The following is a 23,484-nucleotide window of genomic DNA, read 5'->3' on the forward strand; positions in this document are numbered from 1 at the left end:
TAAAGAACTTAAGATAGTTAAGGTGAGAGGTAATTGAGTATGGCTTCATGTTTTAAGGTTTTAATATAGTTCTTCATGCTCTTTGACTGTAAATGAATCTTTGAGTAGCTAAAATCTATTTTTTGACATTCAAGTGAAAAGAAATTTTGTTTTTCCAATTGTTAAACTATTTATCATAGTCTATTATGGCAATTTATTTAATATATGTGGAATACAAATTAATGTTTTTGCTTCTATTATATGAAAGAGTTTCTTTCCCACCCATCTAATGACCCAATTCTAATTGGGATTATCTTCAATTTCTCTGTGTAATTGAAATGACTTCCTCAATTTACATGTTTTAGATTGCAGAGATTGTTGACTACATACATAATCATATAATGAATTTTATTTTTTAAACTATATTGAAACCAGTCTATATTAGTTGATTTTTTTAATAAGCTTCCCTCCAAATTATGTAGCATTGCAATATGTCATACATTTCTTTTATCAAATGATCAGGCATGTTGCAATTCGTTTCCAAAGAACAAGTTGTGATTGCAAAATTAAGGTACATTCCTTTATAACCTTAATTGATTGATTAATGAATTATTATTGATTGTTGAAAAGATAAACTTTTTTATTTTGTATTGTTCAAGTTATATGGATATGAGAAGTATCATTATTATGATTTTTTTTTACACTTTTTATTTTGATTTTAAAGTATACTGTAGTATATCATTCATTTGAAGAAAATCCTTAAAACCTTAATTCTGTTGCATTTGCAAATGGCATTGATTCAATGTACAGGTGCTGAAATATTGCTGATGCTTTGGCAAAACTACAGGTGCTGAAAGAGTCTCTCTCTAGCAGTCCTGAGCAAAAGAGGCATTCCTAGCATTTGGTTAGTATATTACCCATCAAAGATGCAATTGACATATGGTTTGCTATTGCGTGATATGTGCATTGTTGATCTTTTGATTTATGGATATGGTGACGACATTATCATCTTTTTGTCCTTTTTTCTTGAACCAAACAAGCAATCATTGATGCTGCTGATTAATGTGCCACACCCCCCACCCATGAGGAAAAGAAAAAACTCACAATTATGTGAACTTTTACTTATTATTCTTAAATGACAATTTGTTATTATATTTTATTCTGTTTTTTATATTTTAATTTTTTAAATTATGCAAAAATAATAATAAAATTAAAACTCGCAGCATCATTGGGATCTTGTACAAATAAATTTCACCTCACAATCAATATACTCAACCAATAGAAACATATATAAAACAAAATCACATCAAAAATTCTAAAAATAGAAAAAAGGAAAGAAAAAAATCCAACCTGTAAAGATCTTCAAAGCTAAGTCCGGTAGCATTATGATTATAAATTTCATGAATCGCATGTTCCAGAACAGTCCATGACTTGTCTGCATATGTTGGATCAACCACCACCCTATGCTTAAACTTTGTCTTCTGAGCACTCATTTTTTTCCTTTTTTGTCAATTTTCTTTTCCAAAATCTAAAAATCAAGCTTCAAAATCAAAAACTCACCGTGAGTCTGACCTGATTAATCATTCTGGTTGTATAACCCCAAGAGGCAATAAGCATTGTTAATCAGTAAAGTTTAGTCACAAGTCCACTTTTAAGAGTTCATAACAATTTTATTGTTCGATTTGCTCCTTTTGCTGGATGACTGATTAATTGATTGATTGATTGGGGCTTGTCCTAAAGGAACCAAAACATAGAATTGGAAATCTATGAAGTTGTTACTTGGTATGGACAGAGTGAACACGAACTGAAAAGTCTAGAAATAGGAAAACAAAAGTAATAAAGTGTAGAATAATATGCACCAAAACACGGTATAATGAATCTTTGTCTACGCCATCAGAGCAATAATTCTCCAGTGTGATCCAATCTGTTCTGTTTTCTATTTGCAAATAAGCAGTCAATGAAAGTAATAGACAAGTATTTCCTGTAGTTACTCCTGATTATGATTATAGGAATGCTCGTGGAAAGTTAGATTCAAAATGCTTCCTTGAGTCTGCTCTTAAATGCTTGATTTCGATAGTGGGGGTCAGTGCACCTCCCAGTTCTCACCACACTGGACCCCATCGAAATTAAGCCTAAGAAAATACAGCAGTCATTGACAGAGGACTGAGTTTTTGGATTCACTTTGGATCCAAGCGGCCAGGATGCATCCTGGAACCACATTTGCTAGATAATGTGCGTTAGATAGAATGGGTCTATACGGTAAGAAGATTCACAGAAAGTTTTGCAAAGAAGACAAATTGAAGTAAAGACCACGGAAAGCTGAACAGTACATGGAAAACGTGTTCCCTGACCCCCTTCGAAAGGTAGAAGATCTTGACTTTGGAAATAAACTTCTTTAAGTTCGTTAGTCTGGAAATTAACATTCAACAAAAAGGAACAATTTCTCATATTTGAACTTAAACATGGCCTCGACTAATATTACAGCTTTCATACTGATAATGGTATGGACTATCGTCCTTTTTTCCTATGCTGCAGCTGAAGTTGCCACAACTTCGTCACTAGAACTAGAGGCAAAGGCTCTACTTGAGAGTGGTTGGTGGAGTAGCTGCAGCAACGATACTTTGCAGCGTTGCAACTGGGCAGGTATCTCATGCAATGACGCTGGTAGCGTCTCAAAAATGTACCCACCTTCTGATGTTATTAAGGTTGGTGTTAAATTTGAAAATATGGACTTCTCCTGCTTTCCGAACCTTGTTTTTCTCAGTCTTAGTGGTCAAGAAGTCCTCGGGAGCATGGACGACCTTGGGAGCATTTTGTCCAGCATAGGCTATCTATCAACATTAGTGCACCTCGACTTGTCCAACAATTATTTATTTGGTGAGTTATCTCCTCAGCTTGGCAATCTCACCCAATTACAGTCTCTTGATCTTTCATATAACAAATACATTATGGGTTCCATCCCTTTAGAGATATGGAATTTGAAGAATCTCGCCATTTTAAATTTGACTGGGAACAAAATTGAACAACTGTTTCCGCCATCTTTTCCTCTTTTGAACAACAATCTTAGCCACCTGCATATGATCTCAAATCAATTAAACCAGCCCATTCCCCCAGAATTAGGGAATTTTGAGGCTTTAATGACTCTAGACTTGAGTTATTGCGGACTAGTTGGTCCAATACCACCTTCTTTTGGTCGGCTAACCAATATCATGTCCTTGTCTCTTCATGGAAACCATATCAATGGATCCATCCCGGTAGAGATTGGGAAGTTAAAGAATTTGGTGACTCTAGATCTGTCCGGTAATGTGCTTGTCGGTTCAATTCCTTCTCTTGGTCAGTTAACCAATTTAGTGACCCTGAATGTGTCTAATAACATGCTTGATGGCTCCATTTCTTCCATTCTTGGTCCATTATCCAATTTGAATCATTTGAGAAAACTGAAATATCTTAACCTTGCCACAAATCTAATCAAAGGTTCCATACCTTGAGAAATAAAAAACCTTGAGAATCTGGTTTACTTGTGTTTGTCTGAAAACAACCTCATTGGGCCAATCCCCCCCACTTTTGGTTATTTACACAAGCTGGAAGAATTGCTTCTTAGCTTCAACATAATCGACGGGTCTATACCTTCAAAAATTGGAGATTTGCAGACTTTGCGTGTTTTCTCCCTTAATTCAAATCTTTTAGAAGGTGCAATACCGGAGGAAATTTGGAACTTGAAAGCATTGACTTTGTTGGACTTGTCTAAAAACCAGTTGAGTGGATCCATTCCGCCCCAAATCGGAAAATTGTATGCACTGACGTCATTGGACTTCTCAGAAAACCAGTTGAGTGGATCCATTCCGTCTCAAATTGGTAATTGCCTGGCTTTAAAAGAGTTACAGCTACACAGCAACTATTTACAAGGTCCCATTCCTGATCAAATTGGAAACCTTTCTTCTCTACGTCTAGTAGATCTCACAAACAATGATCTCTCAGGAGTTGTTCCATATAGTCCTCTTTGGTTAACAAATATTAATTACTTCAACTCTAACTGTTAGGAAATTGATGCCAATGCATTTGGTGGCAACAAAAATTTAGCACCCTACTCATGTTCTCCACCACCCCATTCTTCAATGAAGAAGAGTCACAATCTCCAACTCCAAATATTTCTTCCTGTTTCCGTATTCATTGCTGTTTGCATTTTTGGGTGTTCATTATTGTTGAGGTATAAGGCCAAGGTCAACCCAATTACAGTGCAAACACCTAAGAATGGAGATCTGTTCTCGATATGGAACTATGATGGAAAGTTAGCATATGAAGACATCATAGCAGCAACAAATGATTTTGACATCCGATACTGCATTGGAACTGGTGGTTATGGAAGTTTTTACAGAGCACAGTTACCTAGTGGCAAAGTGGTGGCCTTAAAGAAGCTTCATCGTCTTGAAGCAGAAGAACCGGCTTTCGATAGGAGTTTAAAAAATGAGATAAAAATTTTGACAGAAATTCGACATCGGAATATTGTGAAGCTACTTGGTTATTGTCTACACAAAAGATGCATGTTTTTGATTTACCAATACATGGAAAGAGGAAACTTGTTTTGCGTCTTAAGTGATGATGGTGAAGCTGTGGAATTGGATTGGACCAAAAGAGTTAACATCATCAAGAGCACAGCTTATGCTTTGTCTTACTTGCATTATGAATGCACACAAATAATAGTTCACAGAGACATATCAAGTAACAACATTCTTTTAGACTCAGACTCGGAGGCTTTTGTCTCTGACTTTGGTACTGCTAGAATCCTAGACCCTGATTCTTCAAATATAACCAGGCTTGTTGGCACTTGTGGCTACGTTGCTCCAGGTGATGCTATCTCTACTACTTCATTTACTAATTGTCTTAAGGATTTTTTTTTTTTTTGTATTATTTTATATATATAAGAGGCCGTAGCTTCGGATAAAAACAAGTGTTGGAGGTGCTGGATTCAAATTTAGATTTGTTGGATATCAATTGTCTTAACTCTTAAAGTTATTATCCCACTTGTTTAAACTCTATAGTTATTTTCAAATTAAATTCGTCTTCATTATTAAATTTCTGTCATATGATTAATGATTGTTAGATATTCTACTTGTTGCACATTCCCACATTCATTCAAACTAAATGCATTTTTTTAGATATTTTAATGTGCATCGTTTGTTTATGCAGAACTTGCCTATACAATGGTTGTAACAGAAAAATGTGATGTTTTTAGCTTTGGAGTTCTGGCATTGGAAACATTGATGGGAAAACATCCTGGAGAACTTTTATCAATGGTGTCAAAACCATCATCTTTGCAAAATATAATGCTATCCGATATGTTAGATCCACGTCTCTCACCTCCAACAAGCCAGATGGTCGCGCAGAATATTGTTCATGTTGCTACCATAGCATTAGCATGTGTACATACCGATCCAAAATTCAGGCCAACGATGAAACAGGTCGCCCGAGAGTTTCTTTCTTGTCAAAGATCATTAAGGAACCCCCTTCGAACAATCTCTTTGCTGCAACTGGTGAACAGTGAGATGCACATGGAAGGTGCATGACAAATTCCGTCACATTGTTGATGTCTGGCAAGTCATGTCTTGTTTCAATAAACTGATGAATAAGATGCATTTCCAGTTTCATCCTTTTAGTCCTTATTTTTTTCCCTTTCATAGTCACCATTTGAGAAATTCTCGAATTTGCTAAAATGTGTTTTTTTTTTTTTTTTGATAAATCTTTGCCGCGAAGCAAAAACAGGACACATTAAAAAAAAGCATATATACATGCATACTAAGTTAGATCAATAGTTATATACCATTAATATCACCTTTCTCCTCTACTAAAAAACTTGCTCGGACTAAGTAACATTCAAGAACCCTTTCTGCTTAATAAAAAATTTTCACCTTAACTGCCTATAATTCAAGAAACAATTTGTCAACTTATAAAATAGAGGTAAGATTACACAGACCCAGGCAAGAACTCGGAGTGATATCAAAGCAGGACTAATAAAAGGTGACAAAACCCTGACAAAGAGAAGACAACCACACATTCTTCTTAAGCAAGGCAGCAATACAATTTCCTTTCACCTTTATCCCTGTCCAAAAACTCTCGCTCAATGAAAGACTATTTGTTTTTTAATTACAACAGGGTTGGGCAAAAACTGTGATTTTAGCTGTTTTGTGACCTCTGCAACAATGTTATTATGATTCATCACACGCCTCGCTTTCATGATCATCACTATTGCTGCCTCAATCTGTGGTTTCCTATCTTCTTCCACTCGCTGCCTAGCTTCTTGATTTTCGGTCTCAGACTCCCTTTGTGCAACCACAGTACCTATCTTGACCTTGATGAATTTGCTTGTAAACTTTTCATTGAAAAGAAAGGTATCAGTGTTAATATGTCCTTGCTCATAGGTTCCTTCCACAGCACACATTTTCGCTTAACATATGCAAGCACCTCTTTAAGTCTGAGGCTGGTATCCCTGTGGCCTGCTCGATCTCCTTATAGCTCAGTTGATCAGCATTATTGAAGAGCATAAGAACACATATCTGGTATGTGGAAACATTCAGTTCATGCTTCTGGCCCTTACCAAAGGTTGCCTTCAAATCAGCCGTCCCCATGTTTGTTTGCCAAGACAATCTCAGCCCAGTATGGGGTCCCAATCTAATAATTACGGAATTTCTCACTTATGCCCAGAATTTCAGCAGGAAGGTTGCATGTAGTAATGGGTTGAGCTGGCCAAGATCCAATAGTGAGGAACTGTTCAGAAAATGTGGGGCATCCCCTATATCTGAACTATGACTTGCGTGGAAACCTTGCATCGTATTCTGAGATGTCTTCATGTCTGTGAACATATCCTCCAATTTCGAAGTAAATTGATAGCCACATTCTGTTTTGAGCTTAACAATCAATCTTCTTTCCACATCATCAGAGATGGTCTTCCCTGAAAGAAGCCTTTTGGCCAAGTGTTGCTTGTAATACTTCTCAAAAACATCTTTCTCTTGAAGGTAACGGAAGAGCATCATCACCTTGTCAAGTGCCAGCTCCACATCCTCTTCAATAACACCCCTCAAACCTTTTCAAAGCTTGCCATCTACAAACAAAGAGATGAATTCTGGAGACCCAGAATTCAGATTGGTGAAATATTCAAAAGAGGAATTTAATGCATTTTGAAAAGTCTTGTCATTGCTAAATGCTGAAGTTATAATCTTGTCATGTTTATCATTTAAATCCAACAGAAGTTGCACAAAATCCACAGGATCCTTTAGCCTTTCTGGATCGGAAACTAGTTGCTTACCAGTATCTGTTAGTGGTTGAAGCATGCTAGTACTGAAGCATGTTAGTGTGTTAGTGGTTGAAGCAAGTTAGTATGGCATTTCTGCTGAAACTTTCTGGCAGCAGATTAGTTTAGGTAAAATGATGGGTCTGTGCATGGTGACCCATGCTGTTAGGCCAACAACTTTTGTATTTTTGAAGCCTATAAATTAATGAAATGAAGCTCATGATCAAATGAGCCAATTTATTTCAAGTGACAGATTAGTTTCTGCTGTCTTTGTTTGTTCTTCCTCTGCTCTAAATCCTTCAATTGCTATCAGAGCATTCTTTAAGTTCTTAGAGGATCTGTGAGTTCCAAAAATTGAGTGAAAAGCCATCAAACACTTTCCAGCCAGCCTTTGTCAACCTTAAATGGCCTCAAGCAATTGCTCCTTACCTCCACCTCCTATTTTTTCTGGTGAAAACTACCAGATATGGGCTGTCAAAATGAAGACTTATTTGAGTGCTTTTGATTTGTGGGAAGTGGTGGAAAATGAGAAGGAACCACCACAACTTCCTGCAAATCCAACAGTAACTCAAATGAAAAATTATAGTGAAAAAAAGGCAAAGAGGTACAAGGCTAAAAGCTGTATTGAGTCTTCAGTTTCTGATGACATATTCATTAGAATCATGACTTGTGAAACTACAAAACAAGCTTGGGATGTGCTCAAGGAAGAGTTTCAAGGCAGTGACAAGACAAGACAAATGCAAGTGTTGAATCTTAGAAGAGAGTTTGAAGTCTTAAAGATGAAGGAGTCTGAAAATTTAAAGGAGTACAATGACAGACTCATGAAGATAGTAAACAAGATTAGATTACTTGGTGAGGAGCTGTCAGACAAAAGAATTGTAGAGAAGGTTCTTGACAGCTTACCAGAGAGGTTTGAGTCAAAAATCTCATCCCTTGAAGACTCTAAGGACCTGACCAAGATAACTCCAGCAGAATTGTTCAATGCTCTACAAGCTCAAGAGCAAAGAAGGGCTATCAGACAAGAGGATTCAACAGAAGGTGCTTTTACAGCCAAGGAGAAAGGCAAGATGCAAACAGAAAGCAAAGGCAGAAAACAAGGAGACCAAAGAAACCAAGGTTCTAGAAACAGTGAAAAGAAAGGAAAATTTCCACCATGCTCTCACTGCAAAAAGACTACTCACTTGGAGAAATATTGCCGGTACAAACCTAACATACAATGTAGGTACTGTAAGCAGCTTGGTCACATGGAGAAGGTATGTAAAAGCAAAAAACAACAGCAGCCAGATCAACAAGCCAGAGTTGCTGACAATCAACAACAGCTAGAAGAGCAAGTTTTTGTTGCAACTTGCTATGGAACCAGAACCTCCTCCAGTGCATGGCTCATTGACAGTGGTTGCACACACCATATGGCATCTGATATCAACATATTCAAAGAACTAGACAAGACCTGCACCTCTAAAGTCAGAATAGGTAATGGTGATTTCATAGAAGTCAAAAGAAAAGGAGTAGTGGCAATTGAGACACCAACAGGTACCAAACTCATTTCAGATGTGTTATTTGTGCCCAAAATAGATCAAAACCAGTTAAGTGTAGGACAGTTGCTAGAAAATAACTACTCTTTAGTCTTCAAAGACAAGGCATGCATAATTTATGATCCCACTGGCCATGAACTCTTTACTGTTAATATGAAAGGAAAATGTTTTTCCTTGAATTGGCATGAAGCAAACTCCTCTGCATATGCTACTTCACATGATGAATCTTCTTTATGGGATAAAAGGATGGGACATTTCAACTACAATGCATTGAATTTCATGCATAAAAATGATCTTGTATTAAACATGCCTACTGTTGAAGTCAGTGTTGGAGTGTGTGAAGTCTGTCAACTAGGAAAACAAAGTAAGTTACCATTTGCAATTAACAAAGCATGGAGGGCAACTGAAAGATTACAACTTGTTCATACTGATGTTTGTGGTCCTATGAGAACCTTGTCCTTGAATGGCAGTAGATATTTCATTGCTTTTATAGATGACTTTACTAGAATGTGTTGGATTTACTTCATGAAACAAAAGTCTGAAGTTGCAAATGTATTTTGGAAGTTCAAGGCTTGGATTGAGAATCAAAGTGGTTGCAAAATCAAGATCATAAGGTCAGACAATGGTACTGAATACACATCTGACAGATTTAATGAGTTTTGTGAAGTTGCAGGAATTGAACACCAACTGACAGCAACTTACACTCCACAACAAAATGGAGTCAGTGAAAGGAAGAATAGAACAATCATGGAGATGGCAAGATGCATGCCGTTTGAGAAGAATCTTCCAAAGAAATTCTGGGCAGAGGCAGTCAATACCTCTGTCTACTTGCTCAACAGGCTGCCCACAAAAGCTTTGAAGGGAAACACTCCTTTTGAAACCTGGAATGGAAGCAAACCATCAGTGCACCACCTCAGAATTTTTGGCAGCATCTGTTATGTGTTTGTTCCTGATATCAAAAAGGACAAGCTTGATCAAAAAGCAGAAATATGTATTTTTTTGGGCTACAGCAACATCACCAAAGGCTATAGGACTTACAATCCACTTACAGGCAAGATGATTGTAAGTAGGAATGTAAGATTTAATGAGCAAGCTGCTTGGAATTGGGAAAAATCAAAGGGAGAATCAGTCAAGCAAATTGCTGCAGACATGATAAGCTTCCAAGAACAAGAAGATTATATGTTTGAAAATGAAATCATTGATCATGAACCAGTGAGAGGAATCAGACCACTCACAGATATTTATCAAAGATCAAATGTTGCCATTCTTGAACCTGCAAGCTTTGAAGAAGCTGTCAAATTTTCAGAGTGGAGAAATGCCATGAAGGAGGAGATTCAAATGATTGAGAAAAATCAAACATGGATGCTGGTTGACAGACCAAGTAACAAAAACATCATTGGTGTCAAATGGATTTTCAGAACAAAGTTGAATGCTGATGGTTCCATCAACAAACTTAAAGCTAGATTGGTAGCTAAAGGCTACTCCCAACAGCTTGGTGTTGATTTTTCAGAGACATTTGCTCCAGTTGCAAGGTTGGACACTATAAGGCTGTTATTAGCCTTAGCAACTCAACAAAGTTGGAAAATATACCAACTTGATGTCAAATCTGCCTTCTTGAATGGTTATCTTGAGGAGGAGATCTACATTGAACAACCTGATGGTTTTGTTACCAAGGGACATGAAGGCAAAGTCTATCTACTCAAGAAGGCTTTGTATGGATTAAAACAAGCTCCCAGAGTGTGGAATTCCAGAATTGATGATCATTTACTGAAGTTAGGATTCAAGAAAAGCCTCAGTGAAGCAACATTGTACATTAAAGTTTTTAACAGTAATGATCTGTTGATTGTTTCTTTGTATGTTGATGATCTTCTAGTGACAGGTAGCAAATCAGCTCTTGTGGAAGATTTTAAGCTCCAAATGCAGGAAATTTTTGAGATGACAGACATGGGAGAAATGTCTTATTTTCTTGGAATGGAGATTCATCAAGACCAGCAAGGAATCTTCATTTGTCAAAGAAAATATGCAAATGAAATCCTGAATAAGTTTAGGATGGAAAATTGCAAACCAGTCAACACTCATTTGGCTCAAAATGAGAAACTTGTTAAGGAAGATGGAGCTAACAAAGTTGATGGCTCTATTTATAGAAGCTTGGTTGGTTGCTTATTGTATTTGACAGCAACCAGGCCAGACACCATGTATGCTGCAAATTTACTCTCTAGGTTCATGCAAAATCCTAGTGAGTTGCATTTTAAGGCTGCAAAAAGAGTGTTGAGATATGTCAAAGGAACCAATGAACTTGGAATTTGGTTCAAGAAGAATGACAGTTCAAGATTGGTAGGATTCACAGACAGTGACTGGGCTGGCTCTCATAAAGACATGAAAAGCACTTCAGGCTATGTGTTTTTCATTGGATTAAATGTGTTCAGCTGGAATTCAAAGAAACAAGGAACAGTGGCTCAATCAACAGCAGAAGCAGAGTATATAGCTGTTGCAGCTGCTGTTAATCAAGCAATTTGGCTAAGGAAAATTCTGTTGGATTTGAGTCAAAAGCAAGATGATCCAACAGAAATTTTTTGTGATAATCAGTCAGCAGTTGCAATGGTCAAGAACCCTGTGTTTCATGGAAGAACTAAGCATATTAAGATCAAGTATCACTTTATTAGAGAAGTTGAAGCTGAGAATGAAGTGAAACTGGTGCATTGCAAGTCAGAAGATCAGATTGCAGATATTCTGACCAAAGCCTTACCAAAGGCAAGGTTTGAAACATTAAGGAAAAGTCTTGGTGTTTCCAGCAGAAATACCAAGGAGGAGTGTTAGTGGTTGAAGCATGCTAGTACTGAAGCATGTTAGTGTGTTAGTGGTTGAAGCAAGTTAGTATGGCATTTCTGCTGAAACTTTCTGGCAGCAGATTAGTTTAGGTAAAATGATGGGTCTGTGCATGGTGACCCATGCTGTTAGGCCAACAACTTTTGTATTTTTGAAGCCTATAAATTAATGAAATGAAGCTCATGATCAAATGAGCCAATTTACTTCAAGTGACAGATTAGTTTCTGCTGTCTTTGTTTGTTCTTCCTCTGCTCTAAATCCTTCAGTATCATGAATGTATGAAGTCATGGCATCTCTGATTAAAACAAGCCCATTGGGTACCCGACGAAACAAGCAATACATCCTTCCTAGGTCCTTATATTTGTCATCAACAATCATATTAACCTTTATGTGGCCCTTTCTGAAGAAACAGTCGTGGCATCTGCATCAGCCAGTTACTTGGCCATCCTCACAACAACTTAGACAACTCTCAAACTCAAACTCTGTTTGCTAGGGTCATCAGCCTTCATCTTCGGGATGTTTAAATCACAGAATACCATTAATGGCAACACTTTCCACACCATTTTCAAATTTCAATATCCAAGAAGGTAATGCCAAGTTCAAAATCAGAACCCAACTGCTTATCGTGCCACCGATAATTCATTACTCCAATTAGTACCCACAAAAAATTCATATTTTTGCTTCCTTATTTACAGATGTTGCTGGCATTTGAACACTAGTGCCTTAATTCTATAGAAAATGGAGTAAGAAACTTAAGAAATTCAGTGTCTTGGCAACTCATCATCGCCTAATAAGTAGATTACTCAACTCACCTTCCTCAAGAGTTACTTTTAAATTCTCAATTGTTCAAGAATATTATTACCGGAAAATTCTCAAAAAATTAAACTAATATTTAGATAAATTTCAACTCACAACCAAAACACTTAACCAATAGGCACATAATGAAAACAAAATCACATCAAAAATTCTAAAAAAAAAAAAAAGGAAAGAAACAAAAATCCTAACCTGTCAAGCTCTTCAAAGCTAAGTCCACTAGCATTGTGATTATAAATTTCATGAATAGCATGCTCCAGAACCTTCCATGACTTCTCTGCATATTTTGGATCAACTACCACCCTATGCTTAAACGCTTCTATTTGAAACGCTTTTTTCTTCTAAGCATTCTTTTTTTTTTTCCTTGCTTTTTGTCAATTTTCTTTACCAAAATAAAAACCCACCTTGAAACGACCTGATTAACCTTTGAAACCCGGAATTTGATATGAAAGTTTGATATTGAGTTTCAGTTCTTCTCTTTAACTCTTTTCTTTGTTCTTTATTTCCACTTTATGGAGTTTTTAAATTACCTTTTGCATAATTGCTTCTTTTACCCAAAAAATAATAATAATAAAATAAAAAGAAATACGAAGGAAAACTTTTGTAAGTTACTAAGTCATTATTTATATTTTAACACTATACACTTTAATCAATGAAATTCATTGAATTTGTAAGAATTGAGTATTTGATTTATTAGATTTAAGTTTGATTCAATAATTTTTTTGATAAACAATTTATAAATTAAATATAAATCACTTGTGAGGCATGCAAAACTCTTCTTTTTTCTCCCAAAATATCCATTTTTCGACCTTCACATTCAAAGTGATTCATGAATCTTTTCCTTCTTTCTGTTTTGAAGAAACTTTTACTTTAATTGAAAGTATTAATCAATAAATATATTTAATATAGGTCAATGTAAAAAATTTTTATTAGAATTACTAAAATATTCAGAATTGAACACATAAGAAACTTGATTCCTTGCTCAATATAATTGCATGAAATCATGTTGTCAAAGATTCATATCCTTTCAAAAATTAATTCAAGGTTTGTTGCATTTGCAAGAATGCATCAACCGAACAAAATGACAAAGGAAGTCCCCCACTCATTCTTCCAAAAGTCCATTTTATTTTGCTTTTGCATAATCACCACAACATTTGTCAGAATCCAGACAAGCGTTACATAACCATCCAATGACACAAAAAACCATGACATAACACGTAACTGCTCTCACTTTCCTGGCTACAAAGCCCCAAACTAGAAAAACAAGACAAAACATATATCAACTTCAGGTTCAAATTTTTCTGACAATTTCAGCTCAAGTATCTTGATTTGTTTTCAATGGAGTACCAGGATGTTTATGATGTGGAGTTGAAACCTAGGATACTAGCGTACTTGATGAATGACCAAATTCCTAATGAGACTGACCCTTCACTTCAACACTGTGATTTGCAGAGAATTGTGAATGCCATCAGGAATCTTGGGTTGCTTTCTGAATCATTCCCTGAAGAAGCTAATAACTCTAGGATTGTTGAAGATTGGGCTATTGCTGTTGATTCTTGGGTTGATCGAGTACTCTCCCTCGTGTCTAGTCCAAGGGTCAGTGTTATTTTTAGTTACAAAACTATCATAAATTGCTCTTCTTCTCAATGACTCTATGCTTTTTCTTTTCGTTTGACCTTATTTGAATATCATCATGCTAAACTTAATTCAAGAAATTTTGGTTTTACATTGACAAAAGTTTTATCAAGTTGTTCTATGAATTACTGTTTCTTATTGGATTATATAATTCTTCCACAGTCACGCAAATGTTGGACAGGCATATGTTTACTGGGGGTGACCTGTCAAGAATGCAGCTCCGACCGTTTACTAGCAGAGTACCCTCTTTGGTTCGATAAACTCAAATCAAATATCCAGGCATGAGCTCTTTTTCTTACACTTCTCTACCATTTCCAAGAACTATATATATGAGCTTTACTGTTTGGAAAGTCATAGAGTGGATTATCTTGCATCGTCTCATCTTACTGTGAATTTCAGGACGTGATCTTAACTTTGCTGCTAAATTTGTTATTTCTGGAGCTAGTAATGAAATTACTGTCAGGAAAAATTCTTAATAGTTTTTGTGATTGTGTTTTGGCATGGTTCTTGATTTTCTAACATGGCATGTGGTTTCTTGTGATTTTTGCAGCCAGCATCAGATTATATTTCTGTTAAGGTGGCCACTTTTGCCTCCTTGTCGAATCTGTTGAAAAGGTTTTCATCACTCTTTTCTTCCCATTGAAAATTTCTTGTTTATTGTACTATTGTATATAAACTCTATAACTATACTTTCGAATGTAAATCGCTTTTCCTACTTCAGGCTGGGTAGATATTCGGACGTTAAGAAAGATGCTACAGCGCAAGCTGGGAAGCTCATTCAACCTGTTTTGGAGCTTTTATTAGATAATGAATTTTCAGAGGTGGTACTGGTAAGCTGTAATTGCTTTTGCTTTCATCACTACAATGTTATTTTAGCTAGCCCCTTGGAACCGCTTTATTTGAATTTGAACTCAGTCAATAGGGAAAGCTTCATCAAAGGCTTTAGTACTGTCAAATGCACCGTTTCCATCTGATAGTCTGCATCTACTCTGCATTTGCACTGTTGCAGTTCAATGGTGTTGGGAATTGTCAGCAGGACATTTCGTGTGGGAATAAAGGAGATTGGATATCCAAACAAAAAGTTGAATGTTCTAAAGTCCTTTTCTTTTTTTTTTTTGCATATGGGTTATTCTATCTGGTGCATGGTGAAGGTAGAATTATATCTGTAATAACAGTAGACTGCAACCTTGCCATAAATTAGCCTTTTCTAGCTTGTGTCCTAGTGATAACGATAGGGCTTCACTTACCTAGTTACTTCAACATGTATTTCTTTCTTGCTACCTGGTATAGAATACTACTAGGGATAAAGGCATTGCTGAGTTCCATCATCATTTCGGAGTTTTGTTTGTACAGGAAGGAGCACTTGCAGTGCTATGTACCATAATAGATTTCTTTCCAGCATCTTTTCTCCCTCATTATGAAAAGGTGAGCTAAGTTTACATGTTTCCTTGTCTGTTCAAATTGCTTCAACAAAATTGTTCTTTAAGCTTGACAATAATGTAATAGACTCTATCGTTGTAGAAAAAGATAATTGATGGGCTCCAGAGTCAGAATATGTAATGAAGATTCATAACTGTGAATTTGTGCTATCTCTTGCTAGCTGTAATGAATACCTTATGATTATGGAATCCAAAAAATAGAAAACAGATTAAAGAAATGTTTGACACAAGCAGTCTTTTATGTTTCTTTCCAGTATATATATGATAAGATCAGTTAATCTGTGATCAATGATTGTCATGAGTGAATCTTAATTTTTCTGAATTGACTATATCAAGTCTAGATATAAAAATTAAAAAAAAAATCATAGTTGGCTGTCTAATGTGTAAATGACTGTTAAGTATCGTTTACAGGCTGAAGCTATCATTGTTTCAAAAATTATTTCAGGCCGGTGCAGTTCTAGTATGATGGAGGTGAATGTAGTCTTTACTTCTTTTCTTCCTCCCCTACCCTTTTCCCCCACTTTCCATTTTCCTACATAGCAGTTTCAGATGCGCCACGAAATAACAACTGCATGAATATGTGTAAAATCTATTTCATTTGATATATCATTCTGTATTTTGTTGCTTTTCAATGTATAGAGCTATGCTTATTTCTTAGCATCCCTTCCAAAATCAAGAGGTGACAAGGATAGCTGGTTTGTTATGATGCAAGATTTACTAACATCAATAGAAATTCACTTGAATGATGTCTTCACAGGTCCGGAACAAGGTAAGTAACAAAATCATCTTGTTCTAGCTACTGCTGTCTTTAAAGTGATCCGACTCCTTTGCATATCACGCAGAACATAACCGTAGCAAATTTAGTTGCTAAATTACTGTTTATTCCAGGGATAGATCCATTAGCTCCAGAAAGAGCACCTTATCTAGAAGCAAGAAAGTCCAAGCAATTGTTGACATGCATAATCCCAACACTAATGCTTTGCTGCAGCACAATGCTGACAAATTCTTATCCTGTTGAGGTAGTCTAACATGATAGAATAAAAGCTATTAATTTATTCTAGAAATTTTTAAAAAATGACAACATTTTTCGGCTCTTGTTTGATCACATTTCTAATTTAATAGGTCAATCTGAAAAGAAAATTTCTCATTTAATGTTAAATAGGTGACCGTTCCTGTTCATCAATTATTAACTGTTGTAAAGAGAGTTCTGATGCTGCCTGGCTCCTTCCCCCAAGCTTCATTGCGGTCGATAGCAATCATGCAGGAAGCATTTGTTTGCACTGAGCTTCCGGTTTTGCAATCATATGGTTTAGATCTCCTAGCTGCAATCATAAAAGGAACATCCAGGTGAAGGAATTGAAACCTGTATACAATCCAATTAGCCAATTATTTTGTTTTCTACATTTTAACAAAGGCCATGGGATGAACTCAAGGAAGCTATATAACCATATATCACATCAGTACTTTTAACTTTATACTTGAATTTTGGGAGGGAAGAGGAGATTTCATCCATTTTATTTTATAGTTGATCGATATTCTTATAGTTGTTGATAACATTTTGCTTCTATGATAATGTTGCAGCCAACTGTTGCCCCATACTGGACATATTATCCGACTCCTTAAAGATTGCTTCCAAAAATGTGCATTGCCAGTGCTAAGGACAAAACTTTATTTGATCATAAGGACTTTGCTTATATCTATGGGCATTGGTATGAAACAAATTTTCTAGAATTCTACCAGATCTTATTTATTTGCAATACTGTCTTACAACTACAGTGCTTTGATAGATCGTAAACAGGCATCTTTAATGATGAAAAACCATTCTGATAAGTATAAAATCACAATACATGCTAAATCAGAAAAGTGGGAAACAGGGTTGTCAAAGCTTCTATTTTTACTTTTGTCCCTACTTTTTAGTATTGTGGAGTTGGTTTGGGAAATGGCGTAATTTTTTACCACCATTTATAGTCTTTGGTTCTAATGACTGCATTTTTTTAAAACAAATTAGATTCAAGGTGAAATAAGCTGAATAATGGTGTAAAAACCTGGATGTTTCCTTACTGATTTAGGTATGATCACATAGAAGGCTGTTTGGTTTACTTTTTTGTTTAGACAATATAGTTTTCGGCATTTTTCGCCTTTTCCTCTTTTCCAGACTACCCATCATTTCTGCTTTGGCATATGTTAGATTCTACTTTTGCTAGGGTTAGGTTTCTATTGATATATCTATACCATGGAATTTAGGTCCACTAGTATGCATAAGCAAAGTTGTATACTGTGCAGGAGCAGCCTTACACATTGCTGAAGAACTCATCAGCAATGCATTTATTGATTTGGATGCCCCTCAGTATGGAAATAGGAAAGAGGTATACAATCTAGACTCAAAATTCGCTACAGTTGAAGCATCAATGCAGCCTGCTCACAAGAAAAGGAAGCATACTGCAACTGACTCCTTCAAGGATAGGGACTGTTTGGAAATGCAAGTGCCAAAGAACTTTTCAACCTCTCCTATATCTTTGAAGATTGCTGCATTAAAGGCATTAGATACTCTCCTCACTATGGTATGCTACCTTTATTTCTTTTTTCATGGAGAATGTTGTGCAGATGTGCATGAAATTGCTTATAATCTATATGCCTGTCAATAAAAATTATATGATTCATATTGACATATAAAATACAACAGACCTCTTGTTGTAGCCTTGTTTATTACATTTTCGTAACAATTTCCTGTTTTTTGCTGCAGCTAAAACTATGCAATTTCTGCAAGAATTCCTTTAAACCATAATTTTATATTTCTGAACTGATTTTGGTAGCAATTTTACTCTGTGCAATCTTATAATTGACTCTACATGATCACATAAGAGATCACTTTTAACATCTTATTGTGTTTATTCGGCTTTTATATTATTGAAGAAAAATATAGGGTGATTACTAATTATGCTGCAGGGAGGAGTCTTCAGATCTGAACTACGACCTAGTATCGATAATCTGCTAATAAATGTAGCAGTAAATGCTTACAATGGTAAATGGACTAGTGATGAAGAGAGTGAACTCATGTCACCCAATGGACCTCCTTATGCAGATTTCTTGCTTGCAGCATTTCATGCTCTGTTGGCATCTCTACTTTCCCAACCTTCAGTTTGCCAGCAACATCTGGCTAAGGGACTTGAACTTTTCCGTAAAGGTAGAGTTAACAATAAAAAATCTCATTCTCTTTTGCTTAAAGGAAAAAATTTTACTAAAATGGAGAAGATATATACATGTTGCTTCCTTATTCAGGCCAGCAATGGTCCAAAGAGCCTAAAGATTGAAATCAGAAGTTCATATTACTTGCTATTTCTTTGGAATCTGGGTCAAAATCTAAAATTTCTTAGGAAGTTTTTTTCAATATGATGCTCACAACAGCTTATGCTAAGATCCTTATGAATGTCTTCTACAGGCAAACAAGAAGCAGGAACAAAGATTGCCGATTTCTGTGCACTTGCTCTTTTGGCCTCAGAAGTGCTTATGCATCCAAGGAAAGTTTCAGCCGCTGCAATTCCATCTACTAGCCATGGCTGCTTCAATGAGGGAATTGAGCATGAAATGTCAGAGAATTTATATTTGGTTCCTAATGAAAATGAGACTCCCAATTCACCTCCAGCAGGGATGATCAATCCAAATCAAGATGAAGCTCTATTTAACCATTTGCTTAATAGTTACAATGACATTGAAGCTACACTAAGCAACCCTGATAAAATCATTGACATTGCTGAAGAACCTTCCAGGATGGATAGTCAGAAAGCTGTTGAAGATTATCAGGTTGATCATATTCCAATACTTGGTTACACTGGTGTTAGATTTCCAGGAAAAGAAGACCAGCAAGGAGTTGCATTCCTTGTCGATGTGGAGATGGAAAGAAACTCGGATGACATCATGCACAAGAAGCAATTTCCAGGTCCATTGTCAGTAGCAGACATCAAGCCTTTTATAGATATGAAAAAGGGTCCTGAAACAGAAATCAAAAAAAGTTGTTTGTGATAGTAGTGATTGTGATTTCTTGGAGACAGTTGAGTTTGGTAATAGAACTGAAACCGATGAACTAGCAGCAACACCAGACAGGGAGAGAGCTGAAGAATCATATCCTGGAAAATAATCATAATTAGGTTCAATTTGCACTTAAAAAGACCCAAACCATAATAATAGTCTTTTAACATTTTATTTTACTGTATTAAGGTCAAGATTTTCACTATATTATATCTCAATATTGAATTTTATCCCTATATATTTTAATTTTATTGAATATTTTCATTATTTATTAATTATTGAATAAAAAGTAACTTAATTGGAATATTTTATGAAATATTCTGTTTATACAAGTAGCAAATTTAAGTTAATTTTGTTATTTTTATTTAAAAATCAATAAAAATTGAAACTATAACGACAAATTAAATAAAATTGAATATTTCGTAAAAATTAGACATTGACCAATTATATTAAAAATTTTAACTTTAATCTTATTTTAAAGTCAACAAATTTCTCATATACAATCATGATATTATTTATTTATTTATTTATTTAAAAAAATCAATGTTTAATTTAAATCTCAAAAGCCCAAAATTAAAAGACCCAAGGGTCCAGATTCTCCAAAACACAAACCCAACGGGCCTAACTAAAAAAAAGCCTATTACAAGTCCTGAAATGAAAGAAGAAACATTTGGGTTTAGGGTTTCCCTGTATATAATGATCAGGCTTCGTCTCATTTCTCTTACCTACCTCATCTGCTTCCCTTTTCTCTAGTCTTTTTCTCTTTCTCGCCTCTGACGAGAAGCTGATGCTTCCATGGTTCACGTCAGTTTCTACCGCAATTGTAAGCTAACCCCATTCTCTTTTTCCCCACTTTACCCTCTTTCTTTCTTCTAGGTTTTTTTATTGCCTAATCTGTAGTTTCAACTGAGTTCGTATTATACTATGAAGGTTTTTGTTTTCCCATTTTTATTTCTTTCATTTTAATTGTTTTTGGGTTCTCACGAATGGGTATTTCTATTTAGCTATTATAATACCTTTTAAGCTTCTTTTTAGTTAACAATGTAGCTGGGTTATTTTGTTTGATATAGTTTAGGATGTTAGAAATGATATTTATCTATGATTTTGCTTTTTTTTTGTTTTTATTAGCCATTTTGATCTATTTGTTACCTGTTGGTTACTCAATTTGAACCCTGTTTGGTAAATAAAGAGAAGATTATTGTATGGTTGACTTTGCAGTTAGAAAGATTCCAACTTTGAGGTCTCGGGTTTGAATCTTGGGGATGGCAGGGTGGGATTTATGAGTGGGAGAGTGTTGCTTGTTTTGTAGCACATATGTATCAAAGCAACAGTAAAGTGTTGCTTGTTTTGTAGCACATATGTATCAAAGCAATAGTAATTGGTTGATCAGTTTCATGTTAGTCTTGGATCCTAACTGAGAAATGTGCTTCTTAAGCTTTATGGGTTTTGCTGTTCATATGTGTCAGAACAATAGTATAATTGGTTGATTAGTTTCATGGTAGTCTTTGATCCTAATCAAAAAATACTTTTTTAGCTTTATGCGGTATGCTGTTTTTGTTGATTTTGCTCAAAAGTTAAAAACGAATAAGCTTTATAATTGTTTTGGGCTCATTTGAGTTTAGGTTATTCTACTCTGACTTACTAAGTAGTTGAATCAGAGTATTATTATTATTATTATTATTATTATTATTATTATTATTATTATTTATTGGTGAAAATATGTGTGGTTGTAGATGGGAAGACCTTTAAGAAGCCAAGGCGTCCATACGAGAAGGAACGTTTGGATGCTGAGTTGAAGCTTGTAGGAGAGTATGGGCTCCGATGTAAGAGGGAGTTGTGGAGGGTTCAGTATGCTTTGAGCCGTATCCGAAATGCCGCTAGGGACCTTCTCACTCTTGATGAGAAGAACTCTCGTCGTATTTTTGAAGGTGAAGCACTTCTTCGTAGGATGAACAGGTATGGACTTTTGGATGAGAGCCAGAACAAGCTCGATTATGTCTTGGCTTTGACTGTTGAGAACTTCCTTGAGCGCCGCTTGCAAACACTTGTGTTCAAGGCTGGTATGGCCAAGTCAATTCACCATGCTCGCGTCTTGATTAGGCAAAGGCATATCAGGTAAAGGTTTACTTTTTTTCTAAATATACAGTTGGTGGCTGTTTATTTTCAAATCTTGTTGGACAAGCGAAATAGTATATATACTTTTCAATATATTGAAACTTGAAGTTGGTAGTTGTGCTTGTGATTACTGTGTTGATGTTTTGACATTTATGTTGTTCTTAGAAGGTGCAGTTATTATCTTGCACATGGTATATCTGTTAATTATGTTCATTTCCACATTTACCAGCCAACAAGGAATTTATGTGATTAGCTGTGACTAGTTCTGTTATAAATTCCTTAGCTGCTTGCTGATGTGCCAATTTGGCTTCAGGTTTTCAAGTTGTTGCAATTTATTGCCTTGTGCTTTCCTGCCTTTGCATATTCCTATATGTGATTTCTGGTTTGCAATTTCTTGTCTGAAAGATGTTATAGATCCTCTGAATGTTGTATCAAGATGTCTGCTCTGTCATTGATAGGGTTGGGAGGCAGGTTGTCAACATCCCATCGTTCATGGTGAGGGTTGACTCACAAAAACATATTGACTTCTCTCTAACAAGTCCATTTGGAGGTGGCCGCCCTGGAAGAGTGAAGAGAAAGAACCAGAGAGCAGCTGCCAAGAAGGCTGCTGGTGGAGATGGTGATGAAGAGGAAGACGAGTAAACCTAAGGCTACTACCGCCACTAGGAACCCTTTAAAAGGCTCTGCGTGGAACTTACCATCTCCTTCATTATTAGACATGGTTTGAGTTTTGTTTCCACACCTTTATTGTAGTGGATCTTGGTATGTGTTTTTCATTTATTATTATGTTTTTTCCTGGATTAGAAGTGAATTGAGCATTAATTTTGTTGGTCTAAGATTAAAATGTTTTAACTTTGGTCATTTATACTAGTTGCTCCACCATGATGTCATCTGATTTTACCCAAAATCTTAATCAAGTAGCCATATTTGGTGTGATGTGGTCACTGGTTCAATTAAGAATTCATGGAATCATACCACTACCAAATTTGACTTTATAGTCATAATATGCCTAGCATTAAAGATTTTTGTTGTGAACCTTTGACCCTTTAGGGATTTGGTTGGTACCTTCTTAACATTGAAAATTTATCATATAAATCTATTTTGGCCAAGTCATATTGTTTATAATCTTAATTTGCAAGTAATTTCACCTCTGGATTATTAATCTTTAGCTATTAATCTTATTATAGATTCTGCCTTATGCAATATTTGTCCTAAAGTGTAAGATGTTAGTCCAAGGAAGCAGTTAGTGAAGAATAGAAAAATAAATGCTGTCTCTGCTTAAACTTTGAAATATTGAAAATGCCTTGCACTCTTCATGGAAAATGACCTGATTTTGTATGAATTTGCATTAAAAGTCAGAATAAGCCAAGATCAGGAAATAATTGTTCTTTGAAGCAAACTTAACAAACCCTTTCTGGTTAGGAATGGAGGATCAAAACGTAGCCCTTTTTCCCTTGGATGGAAACAAGGAAAAAATTTGTTGTTTACAAAGGAAATTCTAAGGAATGTTTGCAATAACTATCGATGTCTACATTATCTTTCCGATATGCCTGTCTCATCCAGAAGCTATTGTTTTAGTTGATTCTTTCCAGACTGGAAAAGTGGAAGAAAACCATGTGCCTCGTCTTCTTCATGTTAGTTGAAGAAACTCTCGAAGTTTGATCTTTTTGATCTTTTTGCAGAGTGGAAGAAAACCATTTGTCCAAAATCTGCTGGACCAGTTTGTCCCTTAATGGTTGAAATAGGCCTCAAAAAGTAGTAGCAAATTGAGGAAACAACAAAAAAAAAAGGCTCCGTCAAAGCAAGTCTTTTGTTGTCAACAAGAATGCAAGTA

General features: G+C 35.7%; 2 protein-coding genes and 2 pseudogenes across 3 annotated transcripts; 3 read left to right on the plus strand and 1 right to left on the minus strand.

The window, feature by feature from the left end:
- The first annotated feature begins 573 nt into the window (after positions 1–573).
- LOC149516565 (uncharacterized) lies at positions 574–5,632 on the plus strand (annotated as a pseudogene). The gene is made up of 4 exons (XR_016345858.1): positions 574–883; positions 1,989–2,342; positions 2,515–4,824; positions 5,167–5,632. The product of XR_016345858.1 is annotated as an uncharacterized LOC149516565 (transcript).
- Positions 5,633–5,844: 212 nt separating this feature from the next.
- LOC149516566 (cullin-3A pseudogene) lies at positions 5,845–7,304 on the minus strand (annotated as a pseudogene).
- A 6,145-nt stretch (positions 7,305–13,449) lies between these two features.
- Positions 13,450–19,765, plus strand: LOC111292029 (uncharacterized). The gene is made up of 10 exons (XM_022884209.2): positions 13,450–14,031; positions 14,233–14,900; positions 15,424–15,495; positions 15,921–16,278; positions 16,398–16,528; positions 16,672–16,856; positions 17,091–17,218; positions 17,793–18,070; positions 18,456–18,693; positions 18,949–19,765. Exons 4-10 carry the CDS (start codon positions 16,212–16,214, stop codon positions 19,527–19,529), a joined length of 1,608 nt encoding a protein of 535 aa, XP_022739944.2. The 5' UTR covers positions 13,450–14,031; positions 14,233–14,900; positions 15,424–15,495; positions 15,921–16,211; the 3' UTR covers positions 19,530–19,765.
- Positions 19,766–20,200: 435 nt separating this feature from the next.
- On the plus strand, positions 20,201–22,540 carry LOC149516567 (small ribosomal subunit protein uS4y-like). Its single transcript, XM_089766978.1, has 3 exons — positions 20,201–20,358; positions 21,269–21,650; positions 22,109–22,540. Exons 1-3 carry the CDS (start codon positions 20,331–20,333, stop codon positions 22,290–22,292), a joined length of 594 nt encoding a protein of 197 aa, XP_089623104.1. The 5' UTR covers positions 20,201–20,330; the 3' UTR covers positions 22,293–22,540.
- Positions 22,541–23,484: the final 944 nt, after the last annotated feature.

This window comes from Durio zibethinus, chromosome 10 (genome assembly GCF_047325235.1).
Source record: "Durio zibethinus cultivar Kanyao isolate XHJ-2024 chromosome 10, ASM4732523v1, whole genome shotgun sequence".
Taxonomy (NCBI): Eukaryota; Viridiplantae; Streptophyta; class Magnoliopsida; order Malvales; family Malvaceae; genus Durio; species Durio zibethinus.

Bases quoted from the DNA above. Each gene is read 5' to 3' on its own strand.
- LOC149516567 (XM_089766978.1), top strand. From the start codon at position 20,331: ATGGTTCACGTCAGTTTCTACCGCAATT. The intron at 20,359-21,268 runs GTAAGCTAACCC...GTGTGGTTGTAG, and splicing joins CGTCAGTTTCTACCGCAATT to ATGGGAAGACCTTTAAGAAG. The intron at 21,651-22,108 runs GTAAAGGTTTAC...TGTCATTGATAG, and splicing joins ATTAGGCAAAGGCATATCAG to GGTTGGGAGGCAGGTTGTCA.
- LOC111292029 (XM_022884209.2), top strand. From the start codon at position 16,212: ATGATGCAAGATTTACTAACATCAATAGAAATTCACTTGAATGATGTC. The intron at 16,857-17,090 runs GTGAAGGAATTG...ATAATGTTGCAG, and splicing joins ATCATAAAAGGAACATCCAG to CCAACTGTTGCCCCATACTG. The intron at 17,219-17,792 runs GTATGAAACAAA...TATACTGTGCAG, and splicing joins GCTTATATCTATGGGCATTG to GAGCAGCCTTACACATTGCT.